This window comes from Cydia splendana, chromosome 13 (assembly GCF_910591565.1).
Source record: "Cydia splendana chromosome 13, ilCydSple1.2, whole genome shotgun sequence".
Lineage (NCBI taxonomy): Eukaryota > Metazoa > Arthropoda > Insecta > Lepidoptera > Tortricidae > Cydia > Cydia splendana.
This window is the reverse complement of record NC_085972.1, coordinates 8,956,116-8,978,407: the sequence shown is the minus strand read 5'-3', so window position 1 is coordinate 8,978,407 and position 22,292 is coordinate 8,956,116. Positions and strand designations below refer to the sequence as shown.

The following is a 22,292-nucleotide window of genomic DNA, read 5'->3' as shown; positions in this document are numbered from 1 at the left end:
AAAAGTTCAAATGCATTCACAATCAACAAGTATAGAATATATAAATATACATACAACATTAAACAGTTAAGCGACAATATAGCAGCCTATATCATTAAATTGTTTAACAAACAACAATTCAGGTTAAATCACAGATAAAAAATCTCGCAATGAGGAAACGTAGTGCAGCACTGCACACGGCCTTCGGCGTCACGCTTAAAAATACAAAAAAAAACTAACGCTAAACGTCCATTGATGCTGGTATATGTTTGTGTGTAGCTATGTAGGGTTGGAAATTACTGTCAGCTGACTGTACATAATAGCGTACTTCCTTGATATATGAATTAATAGTTATTAACATTATACAGCTATTGAAAATATGTTGTTGCGGTTCCGATGCAATTCAACACATTCAGTGCCGAAAACCCGACTATCGGGTATTTTATGATTCCGTTCCCAGGCCGGACGACCCGATAGTCGGGATCGTGGTACTACAGTTTTATATGACGAAATTGTTGTGGCCTGCCGCGGATGTCTTGTTTGCGTGGTTGGCAATGAATGTGTTAAGATTGCAAATTACAAGATGCAAATTAGATTCATTTAAAATATTACCATTGTTTATGGAATAAATGTCAAAATAGTCGAATAAGTAATACCATAAACTTGAAATCTGAGACGTGCTATAAAATTAACTACATCATATCACAAAACAGCGCATAATTTATTATTCGAGTTTAAATTACCTACGTATTATAATGTAAAAGGCAATGTATCTCCCCGTCCCGAGAGTCGTATTATATATTATAAGATACAAAGTGGCTGCCTTGCTTTGTATATAAAACTAACAAGGTTATATGGTTATCAAAATATTTCTGTTTCATAAAATACCTATACAAGTTAAAAATGCACGATATTATACACATACATGTATCAGGTAGTAGTTAAGTACCTATTTATTGTATGAACATACTATGTGGTTAGACATTGTATGATGAATTGATGATATTTTAAAACCAGCATTCAGAGATCAGCTTCTAGTAAAGTTGAGGATTTCATTAAATATATATTCCGTTCCTTAGGGGCTATTCATAAATTACGTCATTTCAAATTAGGGGGGGAGGGGGTCTGGACATCGGATGACGGTAGCATGAAGTAGGAGGAAATGGGGTCATTTGAAGCATGATTTTTGGATGATTATAGGGGGGGGGTCAAAATTCGTCAAAAATCGATGACGTAATTTATGGACAGCCCCTTACTAATATGGATCAAAATAAATATTAGGTGCCTTTGATACATATGACTGTGTAATTTGTGTGTCAATAAAAAAATATTAGTGCTCCCAGCATACCTAGTTAAAATGCTTGTAAAAATAAAAATACATATTTTCATTGTCAGTGGTCCAAAGTTTCACTTAAGTACATTTCACACTACAATTAATCTACTGCAATTCAAACCTCTTGGTTATTCGTGGCTTTTTTCCTCGTCACCCACAATAGGTTAGGTTTCTGATAATACTGTTCTATTTGCAACAGAGACTTGCCCTTCGTCTCTGGTAGTAAAAGGAATAGCGCTACAGTAGCGAGGGATGACGACGCGCCAAAAAGTCCGAAGACACCCGTCATGCCAATCTTGTCTTTCATGACCGGGTAAAGTTTAGTGAATCCGAATAGGACTGCGTTGAAGAGACAGAATATGTAGCCGCCGCATAGGCCGCGTACTTTGGTAGGGAGAAGTTCGCCTATCATTAGGCCCGGGAGAAGGAAAAAGCCTAAGGTGTTGAAGCCGACGTAGGATAGTATGAGGATGGGTGCGGCGTAGCCGGCGGCTCCCTGTGACAGGACGTAGGTGAGGGAGAGGGTGCAGACGGCGGTGCCGACGCCCGAGATCATGACGAGCACGCGCCGGGTCAGGCGCATGAGCAGCGCGCACGCGACGATGGTGACGCAGAGGCGGACCAGGGCGCTCGCGTTGGCGGTCACCTGCGGAAAATAATTGGTTAAGGGGTATTCGGGCAATTTAGGAAGTCGGATAAGCTTGAAAATAATTTAAAAAACATTCAGATTCCGTTGTAATTAGAGACCCCTTTCGGAGTCATCCGCCATTTTTTTTGTCTTTCGGAATTACCCTGTATTAGAGTAAATAAAATTTAAATAAATAAAACATATTAAGTCTTGATCGGAAGTTGTAACAGGTGTGTACGGCGTAGCGGTTGAGACACCAGACATAATATCTTATACGGACCAGACACTAGCTCTAGTTATGACATTACTATTAAGAGTTTTAAGTAATGTCATGATTGGCGATACTTTAATATTTTGCTTTGTACCCGCTGAAGCGAAGTCATGTCTAATTTCTTTGCACTTGTAACGTAAGAGCTGATTTTATTTATAAACTATACTGAGTAGATTTCGTGCCAATAATGGGGAACGCATCTGTCTATTTGACTATTTCTCTACAATGAAATTCCTACCTACCAATAAAAAACCGGGCAAGTGCGAGTCGGACTCGCGCACGAAGGGTTCCGTACCATAATGCAAAAAAAAAACGGCAAAAAAAAACGGTCACCCATCCAAGTACTGACCCCGCCCGACGTTGCTTAACTTCGGTCAAAAATCACGTTTGTTGTATGGGAGCCCCACTTAAATCTTTATTTTATTCTGTTTTTAGTATTTGTTGTTATAGCGGCAACAGAAATACATCATCTGTGAAAATTTCAACTGTCTAGCTATCACGGTTCGTGAGATACAGCCTGGTGACAGACGGACGGACGGATGGACGGACGGACAGCGGAGTCTTAGTAATAGGGTCCCGTTTTACCCTTTGGGTACGGAACCCTAAAATACGCAATATTTTGCACTTCTTTATGCGTCAATCGCCGTGTTTAACTCTCGATTAAATGATGAAAACATGTGCTAGACACGTTTGTGCTAGCTTGCAACATCGATATCAGCTGATGTCTGCCTGACGCAAAACGTGCGAATGACTTGATATTTTTAAAGGTCGCGATATGCCTCGATACAGTCGAAGTATGATAAATGACGGGACGTCTGACTGACCCAAACATTTTCAGAATGCCATTGACATTGATACATGGAGTAGCAGGGTATTGTATTAATATTTACTGGACAAGGCATCGGTCCACGTCGCACGTATTTACTTATACAGTTTACACGGTGGCTAAAAAATAACTGCACTCCCGTTGCCAGAGAGGTTTTGGGATTATACTGAGCAACTTTTAATATGGGGCCAACCCCGAAATCGGGAAAATAAAATTTACCCTCCCATAGAAAATGGACCAGCCAAAAAGTATGAGACAGCCAAATTTTTTTAACGATTTCGGGGTTGGTCCCATAGTAAAAGTTGCTCAGTATAATCCCAAAACCTCCCTGGCAACGGGAATTCAGTTATTTTTTAGCCACCCTATTAGAAAGCGACGAATCAAAGATGTAAGTACGAGTATATTGCGAACTCCGCTCGCTTTTTGTTAGGCCTTCTCTTTGTAATATTCAACGTGCAAACCTATTCGTTTTGATTTGCCTCACGTGTTCAGTCAGTGCCTAATACCTAGCAATCATAATAATTATATTTTGCGCGCGACAAGTGATGTTGGCCGGAGCGTAGATTGTAAAAAACGCTACTCAAACGTCACGTCACACGTCATCTAGTCTTACTCACTTGAGGATCGAGCGCACCGCCCGAGTCCCTGACCATGTCCACCGCGTAGAATATGACCACATAGCTGCCGGACAGAATCTGCAGCATGTTGAATAAGTTGATCAGCAGTAGCGGTTTCAGCACCGGCGCGCGGGTCACAGTCGCGAAGAATCTTATGCTGTGCTCTCCCCTCGCCTTTTCCTTCTCCCGAGCCGATATCAGCTCGTGGAGTTCGCGCTGAGCCTGAAAAAAAGTAGTTAATTTACAAACTCAACTAGTGACTCAACTCCAATAAAATTTAAATCATGTTTAATTGGAACAGAGCATTATTATTAATCCGATTATAAACAAAAGATAAAAACTATTGTTTTCAATTTTACCGGCTTTTATTTACGGCGGGCCGCTAAAGTACAGGTAAATAATGGCTCTTATTTTGAAGATCACAGCTGAGCAGACAGATTCATTATCATTGCATTCATTACGTCATTTTTATGCGAGTTGTCAAGTTGAAGGTTATTTTACGTACTCAGTGAATGAATTAATTATTTGCCGACTCCTTATTGCGTTAGGCTCAGTCGCGTCACGTCACGTAACGTCTGTAACACGTGAAAAAAAAGTGGTGGTGCCTAAATAGGTTGGTTGCCAAGTCGACGGAACATCCGGAATTTTATGTCCCGGATTTTCGGATGCGAGTATTTCCGAAAAGTTAAGACAATCTACAAGCAGGCCTTTATATACGGGACATAAAATACTTTAATTTAAACCCGTTTAATTGACTATAGAGTAAGATATATTTAAAATGTGTTGGTACACTTGGTATGACGCCAACGGTCAAAGCAATAAATTCAAATTTCTTTAATAGAAACAAAAATTTGAATACGCTTCTAGATTTTTGAGTCACGAGTTAGGTACCTAAGTATACTTTTCTTCAAACGAATGCAATGCAACATCTTGACTAAATACCTATGAGATATTCTTATAACATTGGCTAACAGTCGGAAGATGATACGCTGTGACGAACTAATTCGTTTCAGTGGACGTTTGTTTCAGTTCATGATGGCGTGATCATATTTTATTTTGGAGTTCGGTTTAGCATTAAATACTAACAATGCGAAGCGCTAAACTAAATACTTAGAAGATTTTTTCACCTAATTGTTAGTTAATTTCATTTGATGATAATCGTAGATGAACAATCGTGACTATGAATTCAATTAGGTATCTAATAGTTGCTATCACTGGTACTACAGGGGGTACCTACATGCTTAACCCTATTAGATTAGACTAATGCGTGGGTTGTTGTTTTGTATGGGTTGTCATGACAATTCGTTAATATCGTCCCTGAAAACCTAGAGTACCTAGGCAGGTGAAGTAATCAGAAAAATCGAGTTCAAAAAATAAGTGCGCATGTGAACTGTAAATACTTAAGTGGACTGTTTGTTTAATGTTTTGAAACAGGTCATATGAGCTATAAATTGACTTTGATTCTACGATGTACCTAAATACCTTAGGTATATAAACGAGAAGTTAATAGGCATATTTATGCTCAAGTTATCAAAGATAGGGAACAACAGATCTCTGTGAATCACAAGCACTATAGTGATTAAAATACAAGTGCGTTTGTGTCAGTGAGGTTGCATCAACGTACGTTCGAGAAACGAAACATCAATTGTGATTGTCGTGTTGTTGAGCTCATTACAACCATTTGTACCGGTCGATGGGATCACATGACAAACAATGGAATATTATGAACGTGCCTGCTGAATTATGTAAGGGATTTTGACACGTGCCCGGAAAGCCCGTCTTTCTAAATTAATGCATGTGATATTTCAAATAATGTGTGTGCAGAAAACGAGATGGGTAGTTTTTTTAATGATATAGGAGGCAAAAGAGCAGACGGATCGCCTGATGGTAAGCGATTACCGCCGCCCATGGACACAAGAGGGGTTGTAAGTACGTTGCCGATTTTAAGATGGGAGGACGCTCTTGAAGGTTTGAAGGTCGTATCGGTCCGGAAATTCCGCAGGCGACAGTTGAGTTACTTAATACGTAATGGCGAGGAAAGAGTACTAGGTAGCCACCTACCCAAAATTGTGTGCGTAGGTACTTTAATAATAAATCTCACGGTAAATATAGATGTGAATTCAATTGACCTTAGCCATAAGGTAAATATAAGCAAATGTAAGTTGGTACCTACCGCTAAATATAAGGATAACTGTTAAACTAAATGTTAAATGCAAATTACCTACATAAAGTCACCTACATCCAGCTACATCATGTTGCTATTGCTAACTGTGATATTGTAAAGTACAAACCTACCAACTGTAGAACCATTGTCTTTGGCCGTTACCTACTTCTACAAATGGGTAGTACATACAGTTCGAAGTTAAAGGGCATTCTTTAGTATTCTTTACATCGACCACATCGCTGGCGAGTCCACATGAATATGTTAGTATTATACTAACGAGTGTTTTATGTTGTATTAGGTTATTTCATAGAAGTTAATCATTGTGTAGTTTTTACCTACGTCTTTGTGACCTTTGTGACCTAACTTAGATATTGAAAGGATTATTTTGTGGTGCAATAAACAAAATTGAAGTGTGTTACTTTTACTTAGGTAGTTTTTCTAATTGACTCCATTCTATTTGCGTTATTGACTTGCTCGACAAAATATAATAGTAGGTACTACCTACCTTTTATAGAAAGGAACAATTTGTAGGTACCTCCAATGTGAGGAAGTTGGATCAATAGGTACTTACAATGTCAAAGCCGTAAAGTGTGGTTGAAAGGATATTAACTATAACAAGTAACACAACACTATTTACACATAACGATGCAAGTATTGTTAGTATCGCAGTTAAACCATTCTTTGAGAACCTTCTTGAAAGGCTAAACAAGGCATAAGTATAATGTAGTGGTCGCTTTATTTGAAACCGCAGTACCATAAACAAGTTAGCAGCGAATATACATACTTATTTAAAGTTACGAGTCCACATAAGGCAGAATAATGCCAATTAATATTTTAACTCTTTACCAGGCTGACATTTCAAAAATGACAATCATATGTCAGTCTTACTCATCGAAAATAGAACACATGTTTGAAGTCCCGTGTGTGGGAAATATATATCCCTTAGCCTGGTAAAGGGTTAAATAGATCGGACAAATTACTCAGTCGGTATACTTCTTTTGTTTTGTCTAATTTCTTCTCAAGAAGAATTGGCACATTTCCGTAGATTTAAATTACTAGGTATAATTGGCTAGCGGAGTGGAGAACGATAGTGATCTCTTGTGTGGGACGCTAAAATGTTTTGAATATTGAGACAACAATTAAGTAATTAAGTGAGCTTTAGTTATTAGTTGAGTTCAGCATGAAATGATTCCAAAAAGGACTTACAATATCAGGATCCCCGCGCAGGCGAGCCATCGCAGCCATGGCATCGTGGAACCGGCCCTGCCTGGCCAGCCACGTAGGGCTCTCAGGTGAAAAGCAGAGCGCCACAACTGCTAACCCTGGGAGCACTATTGACAGCAGAGCGACGGACCGCCATGTTAGTACCCCGCCCAGGGCGTAAACGTAGAGAACGCCCAAGGAGTACGCCACGAATGGCGCTCCGATCAGCAGGCCTCGCAGCCGCGGTTCGGCTATTTCGCCCAAGTAAACCTGAGAACAATGCATGAAAGCAATATATAAGATACTTTTCGCAGTTGTAAACACCTTTAGCTTTAAAGTTGTCATAAATTTGACATGGGCTCCGTAAGAGAAGACCTACCTAAAAACTCGTTCTAACCAAGTAAAGTTAGGTACATAAGTATGGGAAATCTTAAAAGGATAAGGATAAAATGTGTTGTTAATAACCTATTCTAATAACGCTGAACTCGAAATCCAAGAACATCCTGTGAACAACTGCATGCCGTTGCAAATGGGCCGTATGAGGAAATGTGTAGATTTCTGAAGCATTATGACTCGTAAGCTACTATAAAATGCATCTTACCTGTGAAGGCGCTGCCATGACTCCAACAGCGAAGCCACAGAGCACTCTTCCGAACAGCAGCATGCCGTTGTGTATGGACGTGCCTATAATGATCCACCCTATGATGAGGGGTAGAGTGCAGCTTTGTAGCGTGCGCTTCCGACCGATGAACTCCATTATGGGACCGGAGACCATTGAACCAAGGGGCGTGGCGGCGGAGTGAATGCTGGCTGAAAAAAAATGTTGTTTTCAGAGAACAAAAGCCTTATAAACAAATATTAATCCTTAACTTGGAATTTCAACAATACTGCAAAAATATTTGAACGAGTTGGAAGCTCGTATAGCGGCGTGGAATTAGTCCATTTACAATCACGTCACTACGTACAACGCGCCGACTTCAACTTCGCTATGTAAGGATGTAGCTTTCATCTCTTTTGTCCCGCCTTCGGGAAGGCCGAAGGGTTATTATTTTAGCGGTTTATGGTGTAGGTATGTTTGTGTTTTGTGTTCCAACGAGGCTTCAAAACAATCAAAACTATAGAGCTGATTTAGCGATTTAAAACTCGTGGTCTGCTGATGATGAGTGTGGATTGTGAAATAAAACAATTGCTAAGTTGTTTGGTTTTAGTTGTCATTACAGCATTTACAGCGTACTCATTTCAAATTCGGTGTGTAAGAGAGATCATAATGGGAGGGAGCTGAACGATGATGTAGTTTGCCATTGTAGCAAAAAACGGCATATTTTTACCTTTGTCAACTAATGCCCGGCCATATCCGGAGCGGCAAATAATCGCATCCATCCACAAATGACAACGCGCTCTAGGTAAATGCTAACTAGTCACGAGACGACTCGTGCAGCCATAACTGTAATGACAGAATTATCATGTCAAAGAATAATTTTAATTTAATCGTTTGATTATTCCAAGAGTAGATGGTTTCAGCTTCTTTTAAATGTCAGCATCAATCATTTAATAGGTTTTTTTTTCTATAAAATAGACTGATCTAATGTCGTAATATGGTGTAATTTACACGCGTTCTATCTCTAGAGTAGAGTGTCACAAAAGAACAAACATACATTCCTAAATATATACTGATAAACACGTTTACCTCCTTTGCGTAGCGTTGTCGGGTAACAAATATGCATTAAGTATGCAGTCAAATACTTATCTATCCGATTCAAAGTTTAAGTTCACTCCATGACATGAGTCAGTCTCTATGATATCGGTTTTCAGGAACTCATAATTTCGTTACTAAGCGTATAAAATAGTTATAAATATTATTACATATAAGCGACATTTATTGGCGCAAGCGAGACGCACGGGCGACTGAGATCAATTTAGATATCATTTTGATGTACCAAAGTCCGAAGTTGAAGAACTAGCTGCTGAACCAAACATCATTGGTTTGACAAAGGCGCAAAGGCTTCGGTGGCTCGGCCATCTTGAGCGAATGGAAGGTGATCGGGCGGTGAAAAGAGCGTTTGAGGGAAAACCGATAGGACGCCGCCCGGTCGGCCGACCTAGGTATCGATGGGCGGATGTGGTGGACGCTGATCTGCGCGAGCTACGGATTGAGAACTGGCGAGAAACGGCACAGGACCGGGATCAGTGGCGAGCAGTCGTGTTGGAGGCCAAGACACACTTTGGATCGCTGCGCCAGAGGAGTAAGTAAGTAAGTAGTTTGATGTACCAATGTAAGTTTGAATTGCTCCCTAGAATTCATAACCTAGCTTTATTAAATTCCTTACTGACTGCTTCGAACAGGCGTGCAATTTATGATATCTATAGTACCTAATGGTTATTTATAGGTAGGTACCTACCTACACGTGTTTTCAGTATTTCACCTTAATGTATGTATGTAATTGAAAAAAACGTACATAAGTCCGACTCACGCTTGACTGCACATTTCTAATAGGTTATTACATATGTGTACCAAATTACAACCTAATTGGTCCAGTAGTTTCCGAGAAAATAGGCAGTGACAGACGGACAGACAGACAGACGCACGAGTGATCCTATAAGGGTTCCGTTTTTTCCTTTTGAGGTACGGAACCCTAAAAAGGTGAATCTGTATTCTTGTATCTAACTATGACTGTAGTTATTATGCACAAGAATAGTAGAGCAATATAAAAACTAGTTAATTCGGGAATAGGTAGGTAATTGTTGTTTGCCAAATTTTTCCTAAACGCTGACGTAATTCGTTATGTAGATACTTAACGATTTCTTGCAGTGTCATCGTGCGATGGCGCGACGGAGTTCTCAAACTACAGTTATTAATAGCACAGATGATATAATACCTAGAGGTAATTATACTTAAATACGAAACTGTCATATCAACTCATTTAATATATAATTAGTTTAGTTTAGCGTATCGCAAGTTCTTTTTTTTTACTTACAGGTCAATTCGAACGTAGAATGATATCAGATTGACATCTAACTGATGTCGTTCTGTTATCGTGCATTTCGCTCGTACTTGTCCGTACATGTATGGGCACGGGCGAGACGCACGATAACTAAATATTTCTAATTATATCATTCTGATTTCAGTGACCGTTCGAATTTGCCTATTAAGTACCTTGATAGCTAGAGCATAATATTCGTCGATTTTCGAATCGTCAGGACGTACCATACCAACCCATAGGAAAATAATAGGAAAAATGTTTTCCTTCTTAGACGCTCGTTTGCTTTACCTAAAATGCATAATCAATTAATCATGCATGCATGATTTTTTTCCTGTGAATTTTAAATGTTTCTAATAAACCTGCTAATATCAATCAATACCAAAACAAAAGATGGCGGGCGCGTGAACTCCAGGTAAAAACGGCCCATACAAAAAACGCGCTGCCTGTGTGACATCACTCTTCGTACTGTTACCTCATAATTAACACATTCAATACCACTAAGTGCTACGGGTTACGCTCGTAGCGCGTAGCCACGGTTTCGTCGTATGTAGCGCGTAGTCGCTACGAACAGTGTACCCGACAGTCGGGTTCTTGGTGTTGAATGTGTTAATCTTAACAAATATTAGTAGACAAATCTCCAAGATAAATCAGATCAACGATAAGATTATCAGCCTATTGCTTAATCCTGTTATAGCAACTGTAATACGCTAGAATAATCTGATGTTGATGTTATTACGTAATATTAGATATTATAATTACGTATAGATTGCCTATAACACTGGATTAAATTAATAGGTATGTTGAGGAAGATACCAGTATACTTTACGATGTGAATATATAAGTCATACTGAGCAACTTTTACTGCGAGACCAACCCGAAAATTACGAAAAACATTTGGCTGTTTCATACATTTTGGCTGGTCTGATGTTGAAATTTTCTATGGGAGAGTCAATTTTTATTTCGCGATTTTGGGTTGGTCCCATATTAAAAGTCTAAAAGTTGTTCAGTAATTTCAGTATGACCTATATATTCGCATCGTAAAATATTGCAGGTCTAAAAAAAGCACCATATAGGCTGTTTCCATATCCATGCTTACCGATCCACGATCCCATATCTTCGTCTATCCTCATGTTGGAAGTCTCGTTTCTGAGCTGCGGGAGCGCGACGGCGGAGAACCCGATGGGATGTCCCGCCCCCGCGGCCAGAATTAAAACGGCACACGTCACGAGGCACTGCAACAATATACACCTTTAGGGTCTGTGCGGAAAGAGAAGAGTCGTAGAATATATGGGCTCCCCTACATTTCACGACTCTTCTCTTTCCGCACAGACTCTAACAGTGGCTCTGTGAGCTGTAGATATCGCGAATCGCGAACCCACAAGGCTCCGCCGTTATTAAAAGAATTCAAAAGCCGAATCGACAAAAAATCATAAGCAGACGCGACACGAAAATGTATATATCGGGAACGAAATTTTCCATTTTTCCTAAATGAAAAGTTCTTTGATACGTCTTTGAAGCTTGTTAAATTTTCCGAGAACTTTTCCAACTTCTTGGAAACTTTACTAGAAAAGTATGAACCTAGTTTTTTCAAAACTACAGGCAGATTGCATAAAAAAAACCGATAACGAATATCCTTAAAATTAGGTAGGTACCTAAAATAAATATAAACACAAAATGTGTCAGGTAAGTACGTCTTTTTTTGTCGCTTTCTCCTTGATAAACTTGCTTAGCTGGTTTAGTGGTTGTGGTTAATTAAAAGTTGCCATGGTCCATGATTGAATATTACGACATGTATTGCAATATGAACTTATGCTTGAGAGCTGGCACAGTATTTGACGAAAAGTAAATTTGATCATGAACTTACTTCGTGGTTTGTATACGTTTGTAGCAAGCGGGGAGACACACAACACAAGTATAGCGAAATGTATGACCAAAATTTAAGTGAATAAGGCTTCTTAGAGACTAGAAACCGTCTTGATTACTTATTTTACATTACAAAAAAAAAATGCAAATTAGACTAGATAAAGGCCATTGTCACCAAGCCGTGGGTAAATTTACTGCAGGATAATGACAACCTTTAGATACCTATATGTAGCTGTAATTAGACTCAGTTCGCATGTAGGTAGTCGTCATGTTATGTCTTTTGTTAGCGAGACACGAGGAAGCAATCTAGTTAATTGGGATCAAATGGTGTTTGCCAACTGAGACGTCCGCCTTGTGTACTTAGCCATAGCCATTAACAGGGTTAAGACAGGCGAAACGTTTAACACTGATGATTTGATAATGGACGTGTGGAGATAAACAATCAAAGAGCGTCTTGCACCTAACATGGTTGCACCTACTTTACAATGATCTCACCGTAGGTATTTTGTATGTCATGTGACTTAATGACATGCTGTATTCGTCTTTATTTTGGACGTGAGTTGCAAATAATGAGTTTCGGGTTTAGTGCAGTGAAAAAAGTGGGCGGCAAACCGCGGTTAACAAGCTTGTTTGTGCTTCTTCTATTAAGGGGCCCACTGATTAACAGTCCGTCGGACGGTATCGGTCTGCCAGTTCTTCGGAACTGTCAAAATTTTGTTCTAACTGACAGGCCGATACCGTCCGGCGGACTGTTAATCAGTGGGCCCATTTAGTTTCTCAAAATGAAGACAGCCTGAGTGGATATTCGTAAAGTGTAAAACTTAATTTTGACGTACGAAATAGGTATTGGTAGGTACCTATATTCGCTGATAAATTCATCATTGACCTTACAAATGCTTAATTATTAGTAAGTACCAGTGGCGTGCCTAGGGTTTCGGAGTAAGGCAAGCCGAAAGATATGTTTTCGTAATAAATGTCCAATCTCACTATTTGGACTCAAATGAATTTGCTAGCCTAGCGTATCGCGGCGAGCTATCATAGCGCACAGGGCATACTAGGTACTACTATAACTACTAGATAGAATTTTACAAACATATCAGAGGGCCTACCGCGAACACTGAAGTTTGCAAATTGCATGCTTCTTTCTCTGTCACTCTAATTACGCCTTAATTGGAGTAAACCAACAATCCTTGTGTTTTGTAAACGGCCGTACAAAATTTTCTCTTAATGCGACTGACTTATCTGAGAATACACAAGTCGGGTGTTGGTTTTGGCGCGGACATGATATCCCGTTTTTCTACAAAGTTAAACGATTTTACCTTGCCTTCGTTGAGTAATACGTGGACGCATCTCATACCGTCACAAGGAACAACTTCATCAATTGTTAACACTTATAAACGTCACAACAAACGAACAAATCCACATTCACTACTTAATACAAATTCACTTAAATAAATTGAGCTTTCGTTACTTTCGACTCGACTAAATAATAATACACTTGAAGTAAACGCGTGCCCGTGCGAACTATGCAGCTAACTTCACACCAAAATCCAGGCTTAAATCGCCTTATAAAATTGCTATACATACCAACAAATAGTTACATCGTTCTATGGCGGTTTGTAGGCTAAGAGCGCCTAGAGCGGGACGAAAAAGCAAGCCCGGTTGCAAGCCGACGAGTGCGAGCAGGATAGCTAGAACATCCTACGCCTGATTTCTTTCGCGCGGACGAGGCGCCACCACGGCAAAAATTTGCAACACGCTGGCGCCGCGGTCCGCGCGCTTTGGCTTGAATTTAATAATACGGGTTCATTTGGCGCGTGGTTTTAAAATAATCTATATTGATTATTGATCTTATCACTACGTAATTTCGGTAAGGCAACTAAGGCAAGCCCGGCTTTTGGGCTTGTATGAAAGTACCGCCACTGGTAAGTACATTGTTTGTAAACAATAACAACAAGTTGATTAATCACAAATGGTTACAATTAAGAGAAACGGCCGACTCGCCTAGAATTAACTAAAATGGAATTTAAGAGACGATAATCGATATAAGGCAAGACCATCGAAGGTCAGATGTCAGATGGCAGAAGAACGCTTTCGTAAATCCTAGTGCCTTAAGTGTCTTGTTAATTTCTGCGATTAGTTGCCAAGCGGACTCTAGGCTCCCATGAGCCGTGGAAAAGAAAGCCGAGACAACGCGAGAAAGATGATGAAAAGGTTTCATAATCAGATTCTGCCCCTAGCAAAATTTCCGGTGACAACTTTATTCTCAAAAATCCGTGTGTTTTTTACCTTTATGTAAATAACCTTAGAAAAGTTGAAAGAAGTATTTTCATCGCGGTGTGATTTGTTCTCTCGATGACACATAAATTGACCTGCATTACCCATCTAATATTTTTATGAGTTTAAATGAATATTGATTTCTGAATGAAGAAGGTGCAAGTAGGCACTTAGTTATGGTTGTTTGTTACAATTGAGATGATTGATACAAGTAGCAGGCACGAAGTGAATAGTAGATTTTTATGGTTTATTCCATCTTAAATAATAAGCTTGGGCCTAGTTAATGTGACACATAACACATATACGGGCTATCATTGCTGTATAAATTGAAGATTATTGAAACGCTACTAAACTTAAATAAATTATCACGAACACAAAACAAATAATGGCTATAGCATAGCATAGGAGGTACCTAGCTAGACAGACAAGTTTTTTGAACTCATACTCCGAGAGGGTCATACTGAACAAAATTTCATAGCGTTGAAATTGCTAAGTATATATAAAATACCTGTCTTATATAACTAGTCCACCGCACAAACGCCTCGGTCCTCAAAAAACTCAGAATGGAGAACACCCAACGTCTGTCCTCTATACCTATGTCTACACCGTGTTGTTACCTACTTTGGCCATATCGCACGAAGAGGGGCCAACAATTTAGAAAAACTAGTGGTGACGGGAAAGGTCGAAGGTAAAAGACCTAGAGGACGAAGTCCAAAGAGATGGTCGGACCAGATCTCCGAACAGCTGGAGCTACCTGTTAAATACCACCGCCCTCCATCGAGCCACAGACCGAAACAGTTGGAGGCAATTCATAAAACGCAAGTGGAGTCACGATCCTCAGCAATGGGGGAACGATTAAGAAGAGAGAAGAGAGATATAACTAGCACAATGTGTTTGGAAATCTATGGTGAAGCCTAACTATATTTTTTCTGAGACAATTTTTGTTTCTATCATCAATTTTAAAGTAGTTGTGGAAACTTGTGTGTAACATAGGAATGATATTTATGGTCACTATATATGCCATTAAAATAAAAACTTTTACAAAAAAAAAGAAAACCGACTTAAAAAAGGATGAAATAAAATATTATCCGTTTTTAAGTATATGCGTTACCAACTGATATGTTTGAAGTCGGTGCCAAGCCAAATTTGAAGCATACCATGATTTTAGGGTGATTCGATAAGAATGTACGTGTAAGAATGTATGTGTGTATGTACGTTGGATTACCTACCTTACACCACATGACAGCAATGATCATACTTTCTGTAGATACCTAAGAACACACCGTCAAGCCACCTTGGCGCAGTCCGTACCATGTTTGTCGGTACTAGTATAAAACCAATGCGATTGCCGATATGTTTTTTAAAGAGCAATTTTTACTAATTTTCGAACTGTCCATAGTACTCTGGTGTGGGATTGGGACTGAGTTATTTCCCGCCTCTTATCCAGAAAACTTGATTTCAAAATATAAAACAATCCAAGGACCATCTACAGGGCTTTAACTTTTTACCTGCATGGCAAATTTCACCAGTTTACATGGCAGTTGTTTAGCCAAAAAGGTGACAAAGAGACAGACAGAATTACTTTCACCATTATAATATTAGTAAAGTTCTAATGTGAATTATAGACATAAACCTGATTATTTTTGACCGGTATTGTTACTATTTGTCGTGGCACCGACTTCAAACATATCAGTTGGTAACGCATATACTTAAAAACGGATAATATTTTATTTCATCCTTTTTGAAGTCGGTTTTCTTTTTTTTCTAAAAGTTTTTATTTTTAAATTTTTCGTTTTAAGGCATTGTTAAAAGCTTATGAGTGACGTGTGACGCATGAATGAAAAGCATAATAATGCGTATCACTAAATTCGAAATTATTCCTGTCACTACACAAACACAAAATCCATCCTCCGCCCCGCCACTGACCCAATCCCTCAACCCCCCGATCACTCAACCTCACAGCACATTAACCCCTGATCACGGAACCCCTCGACCCTGAACCACCAACCTTTCAACCGCCATTTCCCGATTCCTCAGTAGCCTTACCATAAGTCTTACACTGACATATTCGCTAGCGTGTGCGTAACTTACTTTCTATGGGTCGTGCTGGCATCCTATTAGTGCGAACGAGATAGTTACGAAGACGTTAGCGAATATGTAGTAGTGTCAAACTCTTGGTAGGGCTACAGTTGTACTTCATCAAATTGGTGATTTTCGGGGGGAAATGCTTAAGTTACTATAGAAAACAACGATGTCGCCATACTCGTGCCTTTAAAAATTGAGGAGTTCCCTCATTTCCTTATGAATTCCGTCATCAGATTAGAACCAACAATGTTATGGGAACACCTTAGAGGTAACTTCGTTCAAACGAAAAAAGAATTACTCAAATCGGACCACGGGTTTCGGAGTAATGTACATTTATAAAATCATCATTATTATCATCAACAATCATCATCATCAGGTCCACTTCATCAAATTGGTGCTTTTCGAGAGAAAATGCTCGAGTTGCTTAAGAAAACACCCAAATCACCATACATGTGCTTTGAAAAATTGAGGAGTTCCCTCAATTCCTCATGGATCCCATCATCAGAACAGAACCAGATTAATGTGGGACCACCTTGGAAGTACCTTCTTTCGAACAAAAAAAAAATTACTCAAATCGACCCACGGGTCTCGGAGTAATCGGTGAACATACATAAAAAAAAAAACATAGCCACAACCGAATACAGAACCTCCTCCTTCTATGAAATTGAAGTCGGTTAAAAATTGCCGTCTCATGTCGTCTCAATTGGCAAACACTACTTGATCCCAATTAACTAGATTGCATCCTCCAACCAACTATAAGAACTATCTTATCCTACTGAATGAATTCTCTATTCCTCTTTTATTGCGACCGATATTTAGACAGATAATGGTTAATAATTTACTTGGCTCGTGTTTGGCGCCATAAAACTTTAAAGGGGTACATTTATAAATGGTTGCGAAAAAAATGGGTACGGGGTTCTTTGTCGGTAAAATTCATCGTACTATTCCACCATAACTGTCCAAACTCATTGTACTTACCTATAAATTTCAGCTGGTCAGATGGTTTCCATGGGATGGGGCAGGCAATTGCGCGGTTGGTCCATTTTATTAATTTCACAGAGTATTTTACTCGTAAGGCTATGGGTTGAAAAAACACCCTGTGTTTTAGGTTTTAGAATGGACACTGAGAAAAAGTTATATCCTATTAAAGTACTAATTATTTTTTTAATAGCTCTCCGAGAAAATGGCCGCGGACCATTGTTTGATTAATGCGACTTATGCGAGCAATAAAAACGTGACGGAAGTTTATAGGTTTTCTAATGGCTTAGCTTTGCTTTTTTCCTCTCGTCATATTTTTCTATTTAGCATGTGTTAAATAGGTTTGAAATGATATTAGGTTAGGGCAAATTAACTAGAACCATTAAAAATCTTGTCATCACGGATCACGGGTCACAGATGACAAGATTTCCCCTTTGAAAGCTTTTCTGACCTTCAATCGGTTTTAGGATTTATTTCGTGAGTAATAGTTTTATAAAAAAAAAAATTGTTTATTGCAGACCAACAGTTTTATGCGTAGGTAATTTTCTGACACTGGAGTCATTCTAATTCAGTTCATGGAGAAAAGAACCGGTTTGCCTACTATATGAAATGTTAGTGACTTAACTAATGAAGTACTAAGAATGTACCTACCCTAGGTACCTACATTCATTGCAACCATTAATCGTAATAAATTGTACAACGAAAGCATAAAACAATCCAATTAATTCACTTTAGGCAATGTCGCCGAGCCTACAGACGAGGGCGGGTACAGGATTAACTAAATTGGACTGGGTAATAGGTTGGGTAGGTACCTATGTTCAAGTTATGCTCATGCGTGCTGATATTAAAAAGAAACAAATCAACACTCACCTGGTTAAAGACTCCTCGATACGAGGAGAACGTCTCCCCCTTAACATATGGCGGGAGGGTGGCGGTCGAGCTGATGCTGCGCAGGAAGCTCTGCAGAGCCTCGTACTCTTCAGATTTCTCCGCCTCCTGGGTTTCTTTGGTCTTAGTGATTTTTGGCTTCTTGCCGGCGCCGAGCATTGCCTCGTGAGCGCCATCGCTGTAAAAAAATATAATTAAGTAAGTATCTACATTATTCGTACTCAAGCTCTGGAAGGATGGATACTTATTAAAAAAACAAATTCACAAAAATACCGAGAAACGTTTCGTGACGCCATTTTTTTAATTATTTAGTAAGCCTTTGGGACCTTGTTATCGCCACGCATATTAATGTCTGGAAATGGTCGTCGCATTATGAACGAAATTGGCGAATAAACACAAAGAGTAGGTAAAAAAACCGGAGAAGTGTTCCGTACTTTTTAGTATTTGTTGTTATAGCGGCAACAGAAAGATATACATCATCTGTGAAAATTTCAACTGTCTACCTATCACGGTTCGTGAGATACAGCCTGGTGACAGACAGACGGACGGACGGACAGCGGAGTCTTAGTAATAGGGTCCCGTTTTACCCTTTGGGTACGGAACCCTAAAAAAAGGTCGGTGAATTTACATAAACTATAAAGTATCTAAGGTACTCGTAAGTCTGCTACTTATAAGTTTATTGCCATGTGTTGACTGAACATGCACTTTTATATACGTATTAGTTAGGTAGTTATTATACCTATGCAAAAACACTCAGTTCATATTTTTGAGCAACCCGTGGTAGTATTACTGACTGTACATATATTCTTCACCGTGGCTGCTGGAGTGAAATTAATTAACCGATACGCAAATGACGTCACTGCGAATGCAGGTTTTTTTATGTTGGTACGCAATAAGTATGTATGTAGGTACCTAATTAAGAAGACCTACATAGTTATCTAATTATTTAGACGTAGAATAGTTTGGCAGATTTCACCACATTTCAATTTGGCATACATAGACTAATAATAAATATCTATAGGTACCTACGTATCTTGGCAGTTGGTAACGTTATGGTCTAAATATACCGAACGCATTATTTTATTGTTTACTTTAGAAAGTAAATGCTTTCGTAGTCTGGTACGTTAGATTGTATTATACTTAATATATTGTGCTTTTTTGGGTTCCGTACCTCAAAAGGAATAACGGAACCCTTATCACTCGTGCGTCTGTATGTCTGTCCGTCTGTCACATCCCATTTTCTCCAAAAGTACTGGGCCAATTAAGTTGAAATTTGGTACACATATGTAAGTTTGTGACCCGAAGACGGACATGTAACGTAAACAAATGAATTTTAAACATGGCGGCCACTTTTGTGGGGTAAATGGGAAATAAATATAAAGTTTTTCTAACTATATCGTGTTACATATTAAATGATAGAGCTCATTTTAAAATCTATTTTTTTTTGTAATTTTAAAATTAATAGTTCAGAAGTTATTTAAGAAAATAGCCAAAAAATTACCACCCCCCCATTTACCTCCGAAATTTCTGTCCAAAATTTTGAAAAAAAAAATAGGTCTTTACCTATAGATGACAGGAAAAACTGTACAGTCAAGCGTGAGTAGGCCTTAAAAATTACTTAGTTTTTGATCCGACCCCTACGGGTTTTTAAAGACATTTCACTCACGTTTCACATAAAAAAATACATTAGTTGTTAAAAATTGTGTAATGTGAAACGCGAGTCCGACTCGCACTTGGCCGGTTTTTTTGGTAAATATACAGGGTGATTCAGGAGACGTGAGCAGGACTAATACTGCGCATTTCGTAAATTATAAGCAACACTTTCGTATCAGTATTAGTGAGGTTAACGTTAATTTTCTAGTCGTGTTTAAAAAAAAAGTTATTAATTTATTTACGACATGCATGGTCACCCTAAAATTAGAATACTAAACTACCGATATTCTGTGTCAAATTGAATGTCATCACTGTCATCGTGGTCTGGTTACTTTTGAAAACTCGTATCTCACCAAGTTTGACAGTTTATTTTCTTCGTAATCAAAAAGTTAAAGAGGTTTTATGCTTATTAATTAGGTCTTGTAGGGTGACTATGATTGTAGAGGATTAAATTCGCCCTCACCAAAAAGTTAAAAAATAGGAAAAAGTGTGGTTGTTTCACCTAAATACGACGGTGATCGATCAATTATCAGTTACTGAGTGTGCAGGATTAGTCCTGCTCACGTCTCCTGAATCACCCTGTAGGCCTGTATATACTGATAGGTGTATTATGTAAGAAAACATACATGCCGAGTAGGAATCTACCTAGTAGAAGGAACCTATAAATTTCATAAACATTTTTTCATTATTTCATACTTAGTATAAACTCACAGTCATTAAGCAGATTTTAACATTAAATTTGTACATTTTTTGACAGCGTACTTTGACTTTTCTTTAACTTCCCCTTCCTTTTTATTAGGGTTCCGTAGCCAAATGGCAAAAAACGGAACCCTTATGGATTCGTCATGTCTGTCTGTCTGTCTGTCCGTCCGTATGTCACAGCCACTTTTTTCCGAAACTATAAGAACTATACTGTTGAAACTTGGTAAGTAGATGTATTCTGTGAACCGCATTAAGATTTTCACACAAAAATAGAAAAAAAAACAATAATTTTTGGGGGTTCCCCATACTTAGAACTGAAAATCAAACATTTTTTTTTCATCAAACCCATACGTGTGGGGTATCTATGGATAGGTCTTCAAAAATGATATTGAGGTTTCTAATATATTTTTTTCTAAACTGAATAGTTCGCGCGAGAGACAATTCCAAAGTGGTAAAATGTGTGCCCCCCTCCCTCCTGTAACTTCTAAAATAAGAGAATGATAAAACTAAAAAAAATATATGATGTACATTACCATGCAAACTTCCACCGAAAATTGGTTTGAACGAGATCTAGTAAGTAGTTTTTTTTAATGCGTCATAAATCGTAAACCGCAGTTTTATTATGTTACTTGCTGCTACGGAACCCTTCATGGGCGAGTCCGACTTGCACTTGGTCGCTTTTATTAACTGTTGGGTTATAAAATAAGTAACCAATTTCTATCGGACCGTGATAGGTACTATGCGAGAGCACATAGAGTCTGTTCGGAAAGAGAAGAGTCGTGGAATGTATGTAGTATACATTCCACGATTCTTTCCGCACGGACTCTACATAGAAAGCCACATCAAATAATGGTAGATTAATGTCTGTCACCAGGCTGTCTGTCTCATGAATCTTGATAGTTTTCACAAATACATCATTATGTCTGTTGCCAATACTGTAGTGTTAACAAATACTAAAAAGTACGGAACCCTCCTCGGTGGGCGAGTCCGACTCGTACTTGTTCGGTTTTTTTCTTAACCGTTCAACAAGTGACAGAAATAGAATACCTAAGCCAGCTAAATTGCGAATTTACATTTTTTGGTGGCCAGTTAAAAACAGGCCACCGATGTCAACTTGAATCTCGACCGTGAGTTGGCTGACCTTAGGTTACGCAAAGTTGTGCAATGCCGCGATAAAAAATATTATCTTCTAATCTAAGTTATTTTATCAGTAGTTAGTCAAAATAAGTTTAAATTGTGTAAACAGGGTGTAAGTAGGTACTCACGCAAAATCGTCAATAACTGGCCATTTTTAGACGGAAAACGTTGGATGCCGAAGATGAATGTTTACAGATTTTCGTGCTACAGAATTATAATATTTATACTTTGTTTGTAGGATGTGGCCAACGAGAAAAGAGACAGTACTTATTGGGAGATGGCCTACCTTATAGGTATCTATCCTCTTGCCTTCCTGCTTTGCGTCTTTTCTTCTTGTCCTGTGTATGATGTATGTCTACTTTATGGAATAAACGACTTTTCTTTAGGTATTTTTCATTTTGATTGATTTTCTAATTCTAATACATCGTAGGTATAAACTTTTCAACAAAATAATGTTGAGTTTTATAAATGACTTGGGTAAGCTGTAGGTCTCTACACCTACTCGTATTAAATAGACCAGGTACTTCATATAATTCTTCTGGTACGAGTAGCAAGGCTCGGAACCGGTATTTTCCTTAATACAAAAAATACCGGTATTATTACGTTCTTTGATTTATAATTTAATTTTTACTGGGACACTCTAATGCTACGAAGTTGTAACTAAATACATGATTCAGTCCTACGTAAAGAGCATAAAATAATTAAAA

General features: G+C 38.6%; 1 protein-coding gene across 2 annotated transcripts in view; it reads right to left on the bottom strand.

The window, feature by feature from the left end:
• Positions 1-1,251: 1,251 nt before the first annotated feature.
• The window catches only part of LOC134795990 (facilitated trehalose transporter Tret1-like), a 33,769-nt gene continuing 12,728 nt past the window's right edge, over positions 1,252-22,292 (bottom strand). Inside the window, exons 2-7 of one of the 2 annotated variants that reach the window (XM_063767887.1) lie at positions 18,076-18,271; positions 11,099-11,234; positions 7,623-7,831; positions 7,025-7,291; positions 3,655-3,876; positions 1,252-1,958 (exon numbers count right to left, since the gene is read on the bottom strand). In XM_063767887.1, coding sequence (XP_063623957.1) covers positions 1,428-1,958; positions 3,655-3,876; positions 7,025-7,291; positions 7,623-7,831; positions 11,099-11,234; positions 18,076-18,271 — 1,561 coding nt within the window. In that variant the 3' untranslated portion in view covers positions 1,252-1,427. The remainder of the gene's footprint in view (positions 1,959-3,654; positions 3,877-7,024; positions 7,292-7,622; positions 7,832-11,098; positions 11,235-18,075; positions 18,272-22,292) is intronic. The other variant, XM_063767888.1, reaches the window with a different exon arrangement.